This window comes from Suncus etruscus, chromosome 13, assembly GCF_024139225.1.
Source record: "Suncus etruscus isolate mSunEtr1 chromosome 13, mSunEtr1.pri.cur, whole genome shotgun sequence".
NCBI classification, from domain to species: Eukaryota; Metazoa; Chordata; class Mammalia; order Eulipotyphla; family Soricidae; genus Suncus; species Suncus etruscus.
In genome coordinates, this window is record NC_064860.1 from 88,232,041 (window position 1) to 88,248,577 (window position 16,537).

The 16,537-nt window shown below is 35.0% G+C and overlaps 1 protein-coding gene across 1 annotated transcript in view; it reads left to right on the top strand.

Annotated features, from left to right (window-relative positions):
* BBX (BBX high mobility group box domain containing) overlaps positions 1–16,537 on the top strand; it is a 310,444-nt gene that overhangs the window by 211,778 nt on the left and 82,129 nt on the right. The window contains exons 6-7 of the mRNA XM_049785679.1: positions 3,422–3,617; positions 7,342–7,409. Coding sequence (XP_049641636.1) covers positions 3,422–3,617; positions 7,342–7,409 — 264 coding nt within the window. The remainder of the gene's footprint in view (positions 1–3,421; positions 3,618–7,341; positions 7,410–16,537) is intronic.

The window sequence follows — 16,537 nt, forward strand, 5'->3', positions numbered from 1 at the left end:
TCACACCCGGCAGCACTCAGGGGTTACTCCTGGCTCTATGCTAAAAAATCGCTCCTGGCAGGCTCAGGGGACCATATGGGACATTGGGATTCGAACCAATGACCTTCTGCATGAAAGGCAAATGCCTTACCTCCATGCTATCTCTCTGGCTCCCCACACCCCCCCATCCCCAGTCCTTTGTGGCAAGCTTCCTACCATGTACAAGTCCTCCTGGCCCTCATTTCTACTATCTTTGGCTACTATTCTTATACTATATATTTTTTCATATCCCACACAAGAGTGTGATCAATCTATATCTGTCCCTCTCACTCTGACTTATTTCACTCTGCATTTACTTTATGTAATGGTTTTTTAAATAAAATTTACTAGATTGAGCAGTGGCTAGAATCTGATTCTGGGCCCATGGGGAATGGCCCAAGCTTTGTGCTGTGTACCTAGTCTTTTTTTTTTAAATTATTTGACCTTCTACACAATGTTTAAAATATTTTTGTAACAGCATTGGGGTTATTTTTCTTCTTTTTAAAAGTTTTTTTTTGGTTTCGGGCTACACCCAGTGGGGTTCAGGGTTTACTTTTAACTTTGTGCTCAGAAATTACTCCTAGCAGACTTGCAGGACGATATGGGATGCCAGAGATCTAACTCAGTAGGTCACAAGCAAGGCAAATGTCCTGTGCACCATAATATTATTCTGGCCCAAAAGATTTTTAGCTATGGTCTAAGAATCACTTGGTCACTGTATCTCTAATTTGAAGCAGTAGGTTTTGAACTGCCTTTTACCCCCAAGGTTATTGAATCTAACATTACAAATAACTTCCACCTTTCAAGGAAAAATTTAGATGACTATTTTTTTTACCAGAAGTTGGATATCAAAAGGTATAAAATGTACCTATACTATAACTCCTTTTCTTTAAATTTTTATTGAAAGCAATGTGATTTACAAATCTTTCACAGGTACATAGTTACAGTGAATTAGGGCCATTCCTACCTCTAGTGTTGACTGCCTTCCACCTTAGTTCCCAGCATGCATCCTATACTGCCACCTTTATCCCCCTGAACTGCTAGTGTAACAGGTCCATTTTGTGTTAGCTTGTTAATGTCTGGGTATCTTAACTCTATTATTGTTGACTTTGGTTGGGGTACTTAGGTCTGACCATTTTTTATTTCTATTCAATGCCCCTGAGACCACTTGGCCCTGTGACCCATCCACTTTTTTTTTCTTTTCTCGTTTTGTAGGAAGACATAGAAATATGAGGCAAAACCAGATGATTCTTGTTCTATGGTTCTGTAAAAAAGGTGGGAGCCCATATCTAGAAGCTGGAATATAAATAAAATTAAAAGAAGAAAAAGGGCGGCAGATGTGGCAAGTTTTTTGGCTTGTGGGTTTTTTTGTTTTTTCCATAGGCGCAGTAAACATTGGAGAAATTAGGAAATTCCCTTCACCTAAGAGTTACATGGTGTCTCTACCCTTGAAGCATCTTGTCATGAGAGTGACTACAGGCTTCAGGCATGTTAGTTGTCAAACTCCAAAGTCTTTATGGTCCCAGGAAAAGTTCTCAGTCACAGATGTTGTAGTTACTCTCCTATGATTAAATATCTTGGTTTTTCACAGATCCTAGGATGAAGGGTCTTCTGATTTCATCAGAATGGGTGGTGAGGTAGGGCATCTTGCCATTAGATCTTCCTTAGATCAAGTTGTTGCTGTTTCCTCATGAACCTACCCTGGCATAAATTGGTACTAGAGCCATATTAGGGCCTCAGCCAGGGTGTGTGTGTGTGTGTTTGTGTGTGTGTGTGTGTGTGTGTGTGTGTGTGTGTGTGTGTGTGTGTGTGTGTGCTAATTCCTGATACAGAGAACTGTGCCAGTTTTAAGGTTGGGATCTGGGATTCGGGATTGGACCATTGATGTCCAATCAAATGAGGTCTAAGTCAGGTCTCCATGACAAATGTTCGGGGTGGAAGGCACCCCTGAATTATAAAATTTATGGGTTCTTATTTCTACTAGATAAAAATTTTCTATACATAGGATTTCCCCATTTTAGTGTGCCTATGCAAAAAAAAAAAGATGTCATTTTATATTATTGGTGCATTTGGGTGTAAAAATAACAAGCTATACAATCTTTGTGCCCTAGTTTTGACCTGAGCTCTTATCCCAAGCTAGACTTTTCTATTAGAATTCCCTACTAAGAAGAACCAAAATGGGGGAAGGCTACCTATATATATGGAAATAAACACTACTAAGAGATAACAGGTGTGGAGGGAGGACAACATTGGTGGTGGGAATGCCCCTGATTCAATGTCACTATGTACCTGAAATACTACCATGAATGATTTGTAATCCACTTTGGTCAAAATAAAATAAAAAAAAAAGATATTTTTTTTTTGCGGGCGGGGGGAAGGGTTTGGGTCACACCAGGCGGCCCCCAGGGGTTACTCCTGGATCTGAGCTCAGAAATTACCCTTGGCAGGCACAGGACCACATGGGATGCTGGGATCTGAACCACTGTCCATCAGACCCAAGATGTTTGCATGCAAGGCAAATGCTTTACCGCTGTGTTATTTCTCGGCCCAGAAGTTAAAACTACTAAGGAAATAAACATACAATCAAATATAGACATCCCCATTAAGTTTTGAGATAGTCTGAGAGGGGGATAAGACCAAGAGCACATTTTTATCCCACACAATGGTCTAGTTGAGTCTGAAAAATGCTTTGTAGCATTAGTGTCATTGAGCTGGGGGTCCCTCTGGAGCTGAATCAGGTAGCAAGCAACAGTCTACCATAACTTCTAAATGCAGTGGTTTGGTGGTGGTGGTGGTGGTGGTGGTGTGGGTGGTGGTGGTGGTTTTGTGCCACATCTAGCAATGCTCAGGTTACTTCTGCATAGTCATTCAAGAATTACTCCTTGTGGTGTTCTGAGGAACCATATTGGATGCTGGGGATTGAATCCATGACAGCTGTGTGCAATGGAAGTACCCTCCTGGCTGTACTATCATTCTGGCTCCTTAAATGCACTTTCTGATAACCTTGCATCCTGTTTTAAATTTCTCTTCTCTGGTTTACTTTTTTGGGGGTAGTGGTGGTGGTGGTGGTGTTAATTGTTATTGTTGTTATTGTTTTTGTTTTTTGGGTCACACCAGGAGGTGCTTAGGCCTTATTCCTCCTCTGCGCTAAGGAATTACTGCTGATGGTTTTAGGATCATATGCGAATTGACCCTGGTTCAACAATATGCATTGCAAATATTCTATCCACTGTACTTTTATTGTCTGACTCCAGGTTGTCATTTTTTATGAGGAAAACCATAATAATTACTAATAAAAGCACATTTACCACTTGTTCCAATGAGGGTTGAATTATTTGTAAAGTTATTATGATATTTTTGTTTATAAATTAATTTAAAACTGTTGCCTCTTCTTCATTTATAGTATAAAGATGCATTCATGAAAGCAAATCCTGGCTACAAATGGTGTCCTACCACAAACAAGCCTGTGAAATCCCCAACATCCACTGTCAATCCACGAAAGAAATTATGGACCTTCCCATCTGACTCTTCAAGGGATTTGCCAAGCCCTAAGAAAGCAAAGACTGAAGATATGCCTCAGCTCAATTTTGGAATGGCTGGTGAGTTTAGATACTATTTCTATCTGGCCTTTAATACAGAATAATATAGCATCTATATTTTATGTATAGTATAGAAAGAGGAACATAGTTTGCTTTGATTTTAGAACCACACCCAATGTTACTCAGGGCTTACTTTTTTCCATGTGCTTAGGGATCATTCAGAACAGGGCTCAGAGAACTAAATGTTGCAAGAGATTGAACCTGGGTCAGCACTGTAAAAGGCTGTATAAGTAGAACACCTTAGGTATACTACTATCTCTGTACTGACTTAATTTTTTGCCATAGGGAAATAGTGACAAATGTGTAGCATATATTAAATCTTTAAAATATGACATGTATGAAATGATAATTGCAAGATAAAGACAAAGTGGTAATCAATATGTGGTGTGTGTGTGTGTGTGTGTGTGTATGTGTGTGAGAGAGAGATAGAGAGAGATATTCTGGCATTCACAATATGAAGAGAAGACAGCAGTTTGGAAATTATCAGGAGCTCAGGGAATATTTTAGTGTAATAAAATTGTTCCATATACATACACACTATTTAGATAAGGTACCTTATTTATCATGGATGCTTAAAAAGCCACAATTATGTAAGCCATCTGAGGATCTGGAACGTTTGGAGGGATAATATGAACATGCATCAAAAACCTGAGATGGATCTGACAGCTGCATCTTATAGAAAGAATTTGCATCTAGCCCTCTCTCACCATTGTTCCTGAATTGGCCAAACAAATTTAAAATTCCAGATGGTACCATTTGTTAAGGGACTTTTAATACTCTTTGGGTGGTAAGGAATGCTAAAGCATTTATTACCATGAAATAAAGAATTTAGTTTCACCCTGCCAATAAGTATCTCTATTAACAATGTAAAAAAATCAAAGAATAATTTGCACAGATGAATTTAGGATATTGGACAGGATGGAAGCAGTGGTGTTATGCCATGAACTATTTTTTAATTTTAAGTATTCATTATTATAATAATTTATTGTAATAATTATTATATTATTGTTGTATAATATTCTTATGATTTTAAGCAAAGTTTCTTCAGAATTGAGCACCAAACCATTTGCTGTATCACAAGCTTTGGAAAGCAAACTTAACAGTATTTTAATGACTGTTTTTTAAGGTGGTTTATAAATCTAATGATGATTTATTGTGTGATTTATTGTGTGATTCTTTATAACTATTTCTGTTAGTATCATATCTAAATGCTTGGAAAACAGTTTCTGTGATAGCCTTCTGGGAAAGCAAAGTCTTCAGGTGATTATTTATTGTTATATAAGTAATATAATTTTAAGTGATGCTTCTTAGAGCCCTAGAATAATCAGCATAGAGATGCCCTTATTTTAGTCACTTTATAAAATTTAAACTTCTATTCTATGCCTTTGACTTTCAGGTAATATGGGATATCTTCTAAAATATTTTCTAATTAAGATCAAAAGAAAGAGCAAATAGGTGATTTACTTTTTACTAAATTCTTTTATCATCATTGTCTTTTTCTCTTTAAATCTAGATCAGTCTGTAGATAAAATTTTTGCAATGCAAAAATATTATTTGCACCATTTTTAACCAAATAATAATAAATTATGCAAAGATATGAAAGATAGTTATTATTTTGGAAGGTTTTTGTCCATTTTAATCACCTTACTATTAATTTTAAGTGGGACTGATACTTGAGTCAAAATATTTGTCAGCTTTAAAAACTCCTCCTTAGGGGCCAGAACGATGGCACAGTGGTATGGCGTTTGCCTTGGACACAGCTGACCCGGGACAGACCTCCGTTCAATCCCCAGAGCTCCGTATGGTCCCCCAAGCCAGGAGTGATTTCTGAGCACATATCCAGGAGTACCACCTGTGCGTCACTGGGTGTGTCCCAAAAACAAAACAAACAAGCAAACAAACCAAAAACCTTCTCTTTAAAGTCAAGTATAGGACAAAGAAAAATTCCTTCCTTTCATTTATCTGGTTACATAAGAGTCTGTGTTGTACTTTGGAGATCTACAATCAGAACATTTTTTAAAGTAGTATATAGTATCTGACTTTGCTCTTAAGTTCCTAGTCATTTCATTTATAAAACAATGAAAGCCATAAAAGAGAAAAATAATTTCTTGCTGTATTTTAGTGATATACTGGACAGATTTTTGAAAAAATACATGACATATTGCTAAATTCTGATGTATGTTATTTTACTATATGTTTAGAATAACACTTTTAGATTAGAAATCTATTGTTCAGCCTTACTGATTTCTGGAATGATAGTTATAAAAGTATTTAGCTAGCTGCCCAGTTAATCAAGTTAAACTTTTACTTTCTGTTAAATTCATTTTCTCCTTCTGATAATATATATTGTCAGATATATTTGTGCTTCTAAATAACCACCGTTGTTTTAAGTATAACATGAAAGCTAGAATCTTTTAAAAAAAAACAAAAAACACTTTATCGATTGATTGGTTGTTTGGTTGGTTGGGGGCCACATCTGGTGGCATTCAGGGTTTACGCTTGGTTCTTTGCCCAGAAATCGCTCCTGGTGGGCTCAGAGGGGAAAAATAACATGTTAGGAATCGAACCTGGTCGATTTGCAAGGTAAATACCCTACCACTGCTATACCCCCTACCATAGGATGGAATCTTAAAGTAACAATGAAGACGTTTGTTTCATCAAATTAGTCATCGTTTCCATGTATTAGATACATTTTTTTCTTTATCACTACCTTTCCATTTTGAGGTCATTGACATATCATTAGGTGACAGCATTTGGTAATTTATGTTTTCCTTCTAAAATACAATTTTTATGCTTTGTCATGTTCTGAAATTTAATACTTTACATGTGGTCAGTTACCTTTTGAGTTCTAAGAACAGATTACAAAAAGATGTATTTAAAAGGATAATTCTTTAAGTAATAAAACTTTTAAAAGAGGAAATATACCATATTTTTGAACAATGCTGTCACACACCCATTTATAGTTGTAATAAGAGTCCTAAAATTAAAATTGCTTTTACTGGTAACTTATAGGTACTTGGAGAAGTGCTAAGTTAGAAATTTCATGTTTTATTTCACTGTGGTTCTGAAGTTCAGTTTATTTAAAGCAAATATAAAGGATATCATTTTTTTCATAGTCATATTTCCCTCGACATAGGTCTACAACCCTAATGTTTTTGTTTTGTCTTATTTGTTTTGGAAATTTTAAAAGAAATATTCGAACAAAGCCTTACCTGTTTTGGAGTCCCACTAGATTTTGAAGTCCCATTTGTAAAGTTTCTATGTTCTTGTTAGCCTGGGGTTTATTATTTTGTTTGTTTGTTTGAGAATAACAGTCATAAACTCTCTTTCTTTAATGAAAGTCATTAAAGTTTTTCATTCAGTAATGAAAAAGAGCATCAAATTAATAGGTAATTTACTTTATAAACTGGGGATTTTCCAATCAGTAGAGTGTAGGAATGATAGAAATTGGCAGTATTTAAATAAATTCAAAAGTGAGTACTGAGAATATATATACTTATATATGTGAGTGTATGTGTGTGTATGTCTGTATATGTATGTGTGTGTGTGTGTGTATAAATATATGCTTATTGCTACCTAACAGGTGTTCGAAGTTTTATAGAAAAGTTTTAGCTGGTTCTAATGGGATCAGTAGTTTTTGTGAGTATTCTTATTTTCACTAACTGTGAATTATGCATACTTTGTGTTTGTAAATTGGTGGTTTATTTGTTTTTAATCTATTTAGATCCTACTCAAATGGGAGGCCTGAGCATGCTGCTGTTAGCTGGAGAACATGCTCTTAGCACACCAGAGGTAAGCCAACTCCTCATTTCTCTCTATTCTGCTCACACTGGGTGTTGCAAATACAAGATGTTTATATTCTGTTCATAGTGTTAATTCTGTAGCTTCATTGTTTGTAATTCATGAACGGATTTTACTTGTCATTTTTTTATATGATTTCATATACTTTATATTGGGCTTTAGTCTGAATAAGCCCCAGGTCACACACAAGAATCAAGTCCAGAATCTGAGATTTTATGAAGCTAATAATATGAAAGTCAATGTACAGATAATTAGCATTTGCAGTGACTGTTTCATGGGTCTGTCTAAAGGTTATTATTATACATATTCATTACACTCAACATAGCCTGACTTCATGATGGTCTCAGTTCCCATTCCTTGTGAAAAGATTATGGTCTAGAAGTCCAAAACTGAGGTCTCTCTGATACCTAAAAACTCCTTTTAAATTTGTTTCAAAATGATGAAACAAGATTTCTAAATTTCTTCTATTCCTCAAAATAGAAATGAAAACAAACTAGATACTCATAAATTTTGTTTTGTGATCTTTTATTTCCTCATAGTTACAGTTCTGTTACCACTAAGCACTTATTAGGTCTGATTTTGATGGACAGGTAGTAGCAGTTTGACTTGCACGGTTTGCATTTGTGAGATTCCTCTGTTTTATAGTCACTTAACAGAGGTCAGAGTCATTTAACAGAGGTCAAGTTATTTTACCGCACTCAAGTACTTGAGATGGAAACTTCAAAGTTCTTAATTTAGGGCAAAATAACAGCTCAGTTTCACTCGATATATTATGTATATTAATACATATAACATTTTAAGTTTTGAATATGCCATACATTACAGTTGAAACCTATTCAAGTAGTGTTTTTAGAAGATAGTATGTAGGATCTTCATTTATATGGCGAAAGTCTTATCTATTATTTGTAATTTATTATTTATAGTTTATATATAATTGTTAACCATGCATTTAATTTAACTTATTTTATCTCATTCAGTTTAGTGCAGCAAAGATGTGTAAGCTGCTGTATTCGTTCTTACTAACATGCTAATTTTTAGCTGAAAAGGGAAAGATGCCACTTTATACCTTGAACTAATCTCTACTATTATGCTTGTACTTGCTATAACAATGACATTCTTCAACATATTTCACTAGAACACAAGACAGCTATTTAAGAAGAAATGAGACTGACTCATACTTGTGTGTATAGTATCCCAAACATGATTCAATGTGAATATTAGAATAATAATGCACACCGTCCATAACAGTCCAGCTCATGACTTCCAAGGACACACCTTATTGTGAAAATTAGACTTATCTCCTCTAAAAAATTTGATTGTAAAACTGTTTTTCTTCCCGACATTTGTCAGCTTTCTTTTTAAAATTTAGTAACAAATAGAAGCAAATAAAACCAGTATAAACTTAGAGATAAATGAAACTTCTAGTCAAAGTGTGTTTTTATCTACTTTGCTAAAGTTAACTTGGGTTCTTTTCAATCAGTCTCAGGCTTTTGGTACTAGAAATCAAATAATGCAGTAATCAACTTTTTGTTTTTGTTTTTGTTTTTTTTGTTTGTTTGTTTTTGGGTCAAACCCGGCGATGATCAGTGGTTACTCCTGGCTGTCTGCTCAGATATAGCTCCTGGCAGGCACGGGGGACCATATGGGACACCGGGATTCGAACCAACCACCTTTGGTTCTGGATCGGCTGCTTGCAAAGCAAACACCACTGTGCTATCTCTCCGGGCCCAGTAATCGGCTTTTTGTTCATGATAAAAACGAATTTTAGAAGGGAATCTATGCTGGCATGTAAGTTCATCCTTATGAACCACATCTGAGAAAACAACTTTTTTTTTCACATCTCTTAATTCTCATCTCAGAGATAATTAGGCCACTATTGAAAATAATATTGAGGTTTGAGACAGCAAAATAAAGTGACATGCAATATTCTAGTTCTGGGTAGGACAGGACCCGAGCAATGTTACAGCAAGCAGGGTGTTTGCCTTGCACGTGGCCGACCAGGATTTAACTCTGGCATCCCAAATGGTCCCCAGGAATGACTCTTGAGTGCAGAGGAACGAGTAACCCCTGAACATCACTAGCTGTGGCCAAAAAAAAATTATCTTAGATAAAAAATAAAAAAATATTCTAGTTCTAAAGATAATGAATTTGAGAGTTCATATGATATCACTAGATTGTATTTCTCAACTAGATCACTATACAAAGCCTTATGCTAATAAAGTAGGTAGGCTTGGTCTCAAATCTTTAGGTTTAGATATAGGTGATGAAAAACGTAAGATAAATATAGTTAGGGGCCAGAGAGATAGTATTATTGTTCTTGCTTTGGATAGGCTTAGCAGAGTTTAATCCTCAGCATTCAAAATATTTCCCTGAATACCACCAGGAGTAACTCCTGACGCAAAGTCTAGAGTAGCCCTGAACCTTAGAAGTGTGCCCCCAAACAAAATAAATGATTAAAAATGATAAATATAATGAATATATTTAAAAATTTTTAACGAAATTATTAGGGCAAGGACATAAAGCAAAAAATACAAAAATTTTATACTTATGATAGTTAGAACTATTGCTTTGAAGCATGTCTATACTATTAGGTAGGACTAGTGAAATAAAATGACATTTTTCGAAAATTCCACCATAAAGAAGATCTAATCATAATGACTTTTTTAAATGCCATGACGGAATTCATTCCTAAAATATTTTTTCTTAAAAAGACATATTCCTTTTATTCATAACCTGAAAAGTAATAGCATAAAAGGACCATACAAATCTGCTTTGTTTTTTTTTTTTTTACTAATATCTTTATTTAAACACCTTGATTACAAGCATGATTGTAGTGGGTTTCAGTTGTAAAAAAAAACAACCCCCCTTCCCTTCACCAGTGCAACATTCCCACCATGAATGCCCCCATCTCCCTCCTCCCCAAACCCCTGACTATATTCGAGACAAATCTGTTTTTAAAGTGGAAGTTTTAATATAACGAATACTTCTAATTTTAAAAAGAACTGTAGAAGATAGTGGAGTTTGCTCTAGCTCAAATAAGACTGGATAAAAAGGTCTTTGACATGTGCCATTGTTTCCACATTTTCAAAATTGGAGATACTTTCCTGAGGGTGGGAAGAGGGATGCCAGAAATCTTAGAATCAATAAAAGTTTGGGGAGCAATTGACAAGAGTGGGCAGAGGTTCTTTGTTCACTTTAAAAGATAGATCTCTGGGAAGCTCTGAGTATTTTTGTCTTGAAAGAAGGTGGTAAGCCAAAGAATCTTGGAAAACTCTGACATATAATAGTAAAGAGCCATCTAAAGTCTTTTTGAGTTTTCAGGGAAGTGATAGATTCTTGAGATATCACGGGCAAACAATGATAAACAAAGCATTTGTATTTTCACTTTTCCTTTGCATTATGAATTCTGAAACTGTCATAATAGATTTATAGTATCATGAGGTTAACATTTTGATATTATGATTGAGCCAATCTGGGTTGTAGTAATTTGTGTTTAATAAATAAAAGGGCTGAAACTTGAATATACAGTATTTTTGCTTTTATTTTTTTACATAAGTGATCAGGCCTATATTTATTTTATAGTCATAATATATTAAAATACATTAAATATAGGTTGGAGCGGTAGCATAGCGTAAGGCATTTGCTTTGCATGCATCTGACCCAAGATGGACCTGGGTTTGATCCCTGGTGTCCTATATGGTCCCCAAAGCCAGGAGCGATTTCTGAGCACAAAGCCAGGAGTAACCCCTGAGTATCAAAATGTGTGGCCCCAAAACCAAAAAAAAAAATTAAATATTTATATATTTACCATATATATGTATATGTATATATATTTATATATGTATATATATATGTATATATATATATATATATGTAAGAGGCTGGAGTGATAGCACAGCGGAAGGGCATTGCCTTGCATGCAGTCAATGTGGGACAAACCAGGGTTTAATCCCTGGCATCCCATATGGTCCCCCGAGCTTGCCAGGGGTGATTTCTGAGCACAAAGACAGGTGTAACTCCTGAGCGCCATTGGGTGTGGCCCCCAAACCAAAAATAAATAAATAAAAATAAAGAGTTGATACATTAAAAAAAAGAGCAGAATAGATGTATAAGTAGACAGGTGAAAAGAAGTGATATCTAGTTTAATGTGTTAGAGTATATTTACTGCTAAACCCTATGAAATAGGATCATAAATGTATCCTTAAGAAATAACCCTCTTAGAGTAAAGAAAATTGAAAAAGTGTTTCTGATTATTATGAAGTTTTAGCAAAATTATTTTATTATCATATCTGATGTGGGTGCCAAAAATTGAGCCCAGGATGTCTTAGAAACCTTACCACTCAGCTACAGCCCCAGAATCAGCAAAATTTAAAAGTCAAATAGAGTTGTTTAATCAATAAAATACAACATAAGTAACTATTGAAATAGGAGGCTACAGAAGGAACACTTTGTATTCAAGAGACTATCAAAAGGATTAAGTGAATAGATACTTGGGTGCATGGGGAAGTTGTTATGGTGGGGATTTATTTAAAGGAATTAGAAAGGAAAATTAGAAGAAATGTGTTTTTAAAAAAAAAACACACATAAAGGAGCTCTGGAGTGAGCTGAAGAGGAGGCAACATTAACAGAGTTTATACATATATTTCTAAGAGTTGTTATTTAAGATGAAAATGCAGTAAGTGAAGCTTTCCATATTTGATGTAGACTTTCTAAAACTCCTGTCAGACTGAAAAATTTTTATACTTGCTATATCATTTGTTACAGTTTTTAACATGTAAAACTAGTATCAGATTAAAAAGTAAAAGCAGTGATACAGTTCTAAGAGTTTAAAAGGGGTGATTATTTGAAATATAATACAGAGAACAGTTAGGATTAATGCTGAAAAGATAACTTTCGATATAAAACCCAAGGAGTGTCAGAAAATTCACTTTGGCTAGAATAAAAAGGATATTTTGGGCTATAATGTAAGTAAAAGGGACCCAATAATGTCTGATTTTAACTCCTAATTCATCTATGAAGATAAATTAAAGATGTAAGGTGTTTTTAAACTCTAAACGCATCCTTGTAATTCTGTAGTATTGTTACTTTAGCCATCCTAAGCATTTCATAGCTGACTTAAAAACTTAAGCTCTATCTTAGGTGCTGGTTCCTAAAAGATTCATACTATGTTTTACAAGCAATATGTGTGTGCACATATCATATGTGTATACGATTTTCTTGTTCATTGAAAATTTGCACTTTTTTTTAAATTTCCCTTATCACTAGATGCCAGAAAGAAATCTTTTATACCTGGAATATATCAAAATAAGGAAATACCATTTGTGTGTTGTGGGGAAGAACTTTTTAAATAAATTGCTGAGTAGCTTTAAAATTGTTGAGGAGGAAGTGGAAACAGACAATGGCACACCTCCCTCAGGAGACTAGATGTAAAGATCATGTTGTATAAGGTTGAATATGTAGGAGTTGTGCTATTTTTTTACACAAACATATGGCAAGTGTATTTTGAACAATTTTTGTGTTCCTGGCCCTCTAGGGAATAACCAAAAACAAATATCTGCATTCCTGGAGATGTTACTATCTTCCCTCATATAATGCTCCTGACCTCAGAGAATCACATATTTTTGTTTTTTATCACAGTCTATCTACTTTAAATTCAAACAACTCTGAGCAGGAAAGATATTTCAAGAGCACATAAATGTTTAAGACCTTTAGCCCCAACCCCTTATCACATACCCCTCAAGCATGGCCACATGTTATATGTGGGTTCTATTTAGGGTTATCCTAGTTGTCTCCTGAGAATGCTTGGAATAGCCTTTATTTTTCTTAAGTTTATGTATTCAAAATTTTTTATTTGAAAATTAAGACTAGTTTATCTTGGTCCCTAAGTTTGAAATTATGATCTCTTCTTCCTGAAAGTCGTTGCCAGTATCTTGAATCACATCGGATTCTTTCTCCTAAATCTAAGTGTTCTTTTTGTTAATGTGATGTGTTACAGTACTTGGTTAAACTTAATTTTGTACTTTATTATATACTCTATAATCAAAATCTTGTAGTTAAAATCTTTCCTCATTGTATCTTATGAATAAGTTTGGATTCCAGAGGACTTTCAACAACTTAACATCAGGAACAATGGACAAAATTCAAACATGGATCCTAAATTGCTTACAGAATAGTTGAAATAACTAACATTTATGTATTCCAGGTACATTTTATGTGCACATATTTAAATGTATGATAGAAGAGAATTTTTTACATTTTAAAAATCAGTTTATTGTTGTATAATTTATAGACAATGAAATATCTATAATTACCTCTTAAAGTTAATATTTTGGTAGTTTAATATGATTAGGCCATTACCATTGCAATAAAAATACAGAACAAGTACATAATCACAAAATGTTCTTCTGAGCTCTTCAGAAGTTAGGTTTGAAATGCTATCAGGCCCTCGTGCAACAGCTGATCCTTAAATGACTGCAGTTTGGGCCTTTTATAGATTTTCATATTATAGAACCAGAATGTAGTTTCCTTCATGTCTGGTTTATTTTGCTCAACATCATGCTTTGAGGATTGCAGATATATTTCTTTTTATTGCTGAGTAATATTTTTGCAATACAGTTCTTCTACCACTTTATCTATGTCTTGGTGGTTTCCTTTTTGAACCAACATTATTAGTAAAACTGTGAACATCAGTATACAAGTCTTTGAGAACTTTTTATTTTTCTGGTGTAAATATCTAGGACTTGGTTTGTGGTGTAATTTTTTAATCGATGTAACTTACATAAAATGCTGTGCATTAAAACTATGTGTGTTGTAATCATTCTACATCCTTCCCAATGTACAATATTGTTGATCTGATATTTCATGCTGCTTATATTTTTTGTGATTAAAGATATTTGTGGCTTTCCTGTCTTCAGCTTCACTGACTTTTGTTCTTTATTATTGCCCATGTAAGATTCTTTACAGCGACCCTTTAAGCAGTTTGATATCCTAAACAGAAATTAAAACAGGTGAAGAAACAGCAGCACAGAAGGGCTAAAAATGTACTTGAGGACCTTAGGAAAAATTCAGGGGTTAAGGTGTTACATGGTGAAGGTGATTTGACCTAAGTTGTATCATCAGACACCATATGTTGTCCTGAGAAACACTGTGACCCAAAAATCCCTAGCTAAATAAGTTAAGTACTCTAGATTAAAAAAATATTAATTTATGGGATATGGATTTGAGCCCAGGAAAACTAGTTTCAGTGTTGTATCTAGCATGCAGGGGTTTCTGTGAGCACTTGCTTTTCCCCTCACCTCCTCATCTCCCATCCCACTCCCCTCCCTTACATCTTAATCCACTCTCAACTTAATCCACTCTCCCTGGGATTTTTACAGGACTATTTCATGAATTTTTCTGGGACACAGGTACTGTGCGGAGAACATAAGATATTGATCATCTAATTTCATTCCCCCAGGATTCCTATGAGCTCAATTTGTCATTATTATCATTTCCATTTCATTAATGAGACAGTATTAAAGGATTAGCAGCCTCTCCAAAGTAATCAAGTGCAGAAAACAATACCATATATACCATAGACGCCACACAAACCATATACATCTCTTTAAAACTCGTTTATGCACTGTGGTTTTCAAGAGTTATTGGAATGATTTCCTACATAAACTTCAAACTCTGCAGCTTCTACCAGAATGCTCTCTTCCTTCTACCATTGTCCCAATGCCCCCCCCCAACCTACACCCCATGTAAGCTTCCTGCTGAAGACCAGTTTTCAGTTCTGTTACCTTTGGGCATTTGTGTTCATCCCTGTGTTACTTTATAGCAAACATATGAAAGAGATCGTTCTATGTCTGTCTCCTTTATTCAGCATAGCACTCTTTAGTTACATCCAGATAGGAACAAATTGCAGGTTATTAGTATTACAAACAGCTGAGTAGTATTCTATTGTGTATCTAGACCACCATTTCTTTATCCTGTCATCTTGAACATTGGGTTTGTTTCTAGATTATGGATTTGTGAATATATGGTTTTGGGGACATATTTGGTGATGCTTAGGGCTTACTTCTGGCTTTCCATTCAGAGATCACTTTGGGAAGAAGTGGGTGCATCATATGGGGTACCAGGTATCAAATCCAGGTCGGCCACATGCAAGACAAGTGACCTGTGTAATTTTTGTAACCCCAAATACCTTTTCTGAATAGGATTTTGGAGCCATTTGGGTAGATACCCAGAATAGAATTGCTGGGTCCTATAGAAACAATTTTTAGTGCTGTGGGAAATTGTCTATATTGCTTTTCAAAAAGACAAGTCAACATTTTCAACCAGGTTTTAACATACATAAATATTTATCTTCCATACCTTCAGAACCAAGTTTTTAATTCAAAAGGAACGTATATTTAGATCAAATCAAAAGTTTTACCTTTGTATATTTCTGACATCAGTAAAATGGGGAGGAATTCTTTGCCTATGTTAGTGGCACATGAGGTAGTTTTGTGTTGTGATTATATTAGCTCCTCTTTTTTAATTAATTCAGGACTGAATACCATACTGCCCTTCATCTCTACCCCTAGAAAACGTTTATTTGCTTTTTATGCTTTTATGGTATTCAAAGCATTTGTATGAGAAAATACATAATATTTACTTATATATTAAGTAAGAAATGGGATATGAGAGCTTTCTCTTTTTCTAAATAGTGTTTTATTTATTTATTTTTTACCACACCTGGCAGTACTTAGGGCTTACTCCTGGCTCTATGCTCAGAAATCCCTCTTGTCAGACTTTGGGGACCAGATAGGATGGCAGGGATCAAACCGTGGCTGGCCACATGCAAGGCAAATACTATACCTACTGTGCTTTCCCTCTGGCCCTCAAAGTACTCTTTTCTACCCTCTCTTCCCTATGGAAAGGCATTCTATGCTTATAATTCTCACAGTGTCTGTGAAGAAGACAAGAAGGCAGAGTATCCCTGTTACATACTTTATCAAAGGAGGGAAGAGGCCAAAGAGTACTTGTTTGTCTAAGCTACTAGTGCTGTTAATTAAATCAAGAGCCTAGAATCTTATATTGACTTTCACACTAGTACTTTGCCATACTAGTTAGAAGAAATAGACTTGAGTAAGAGT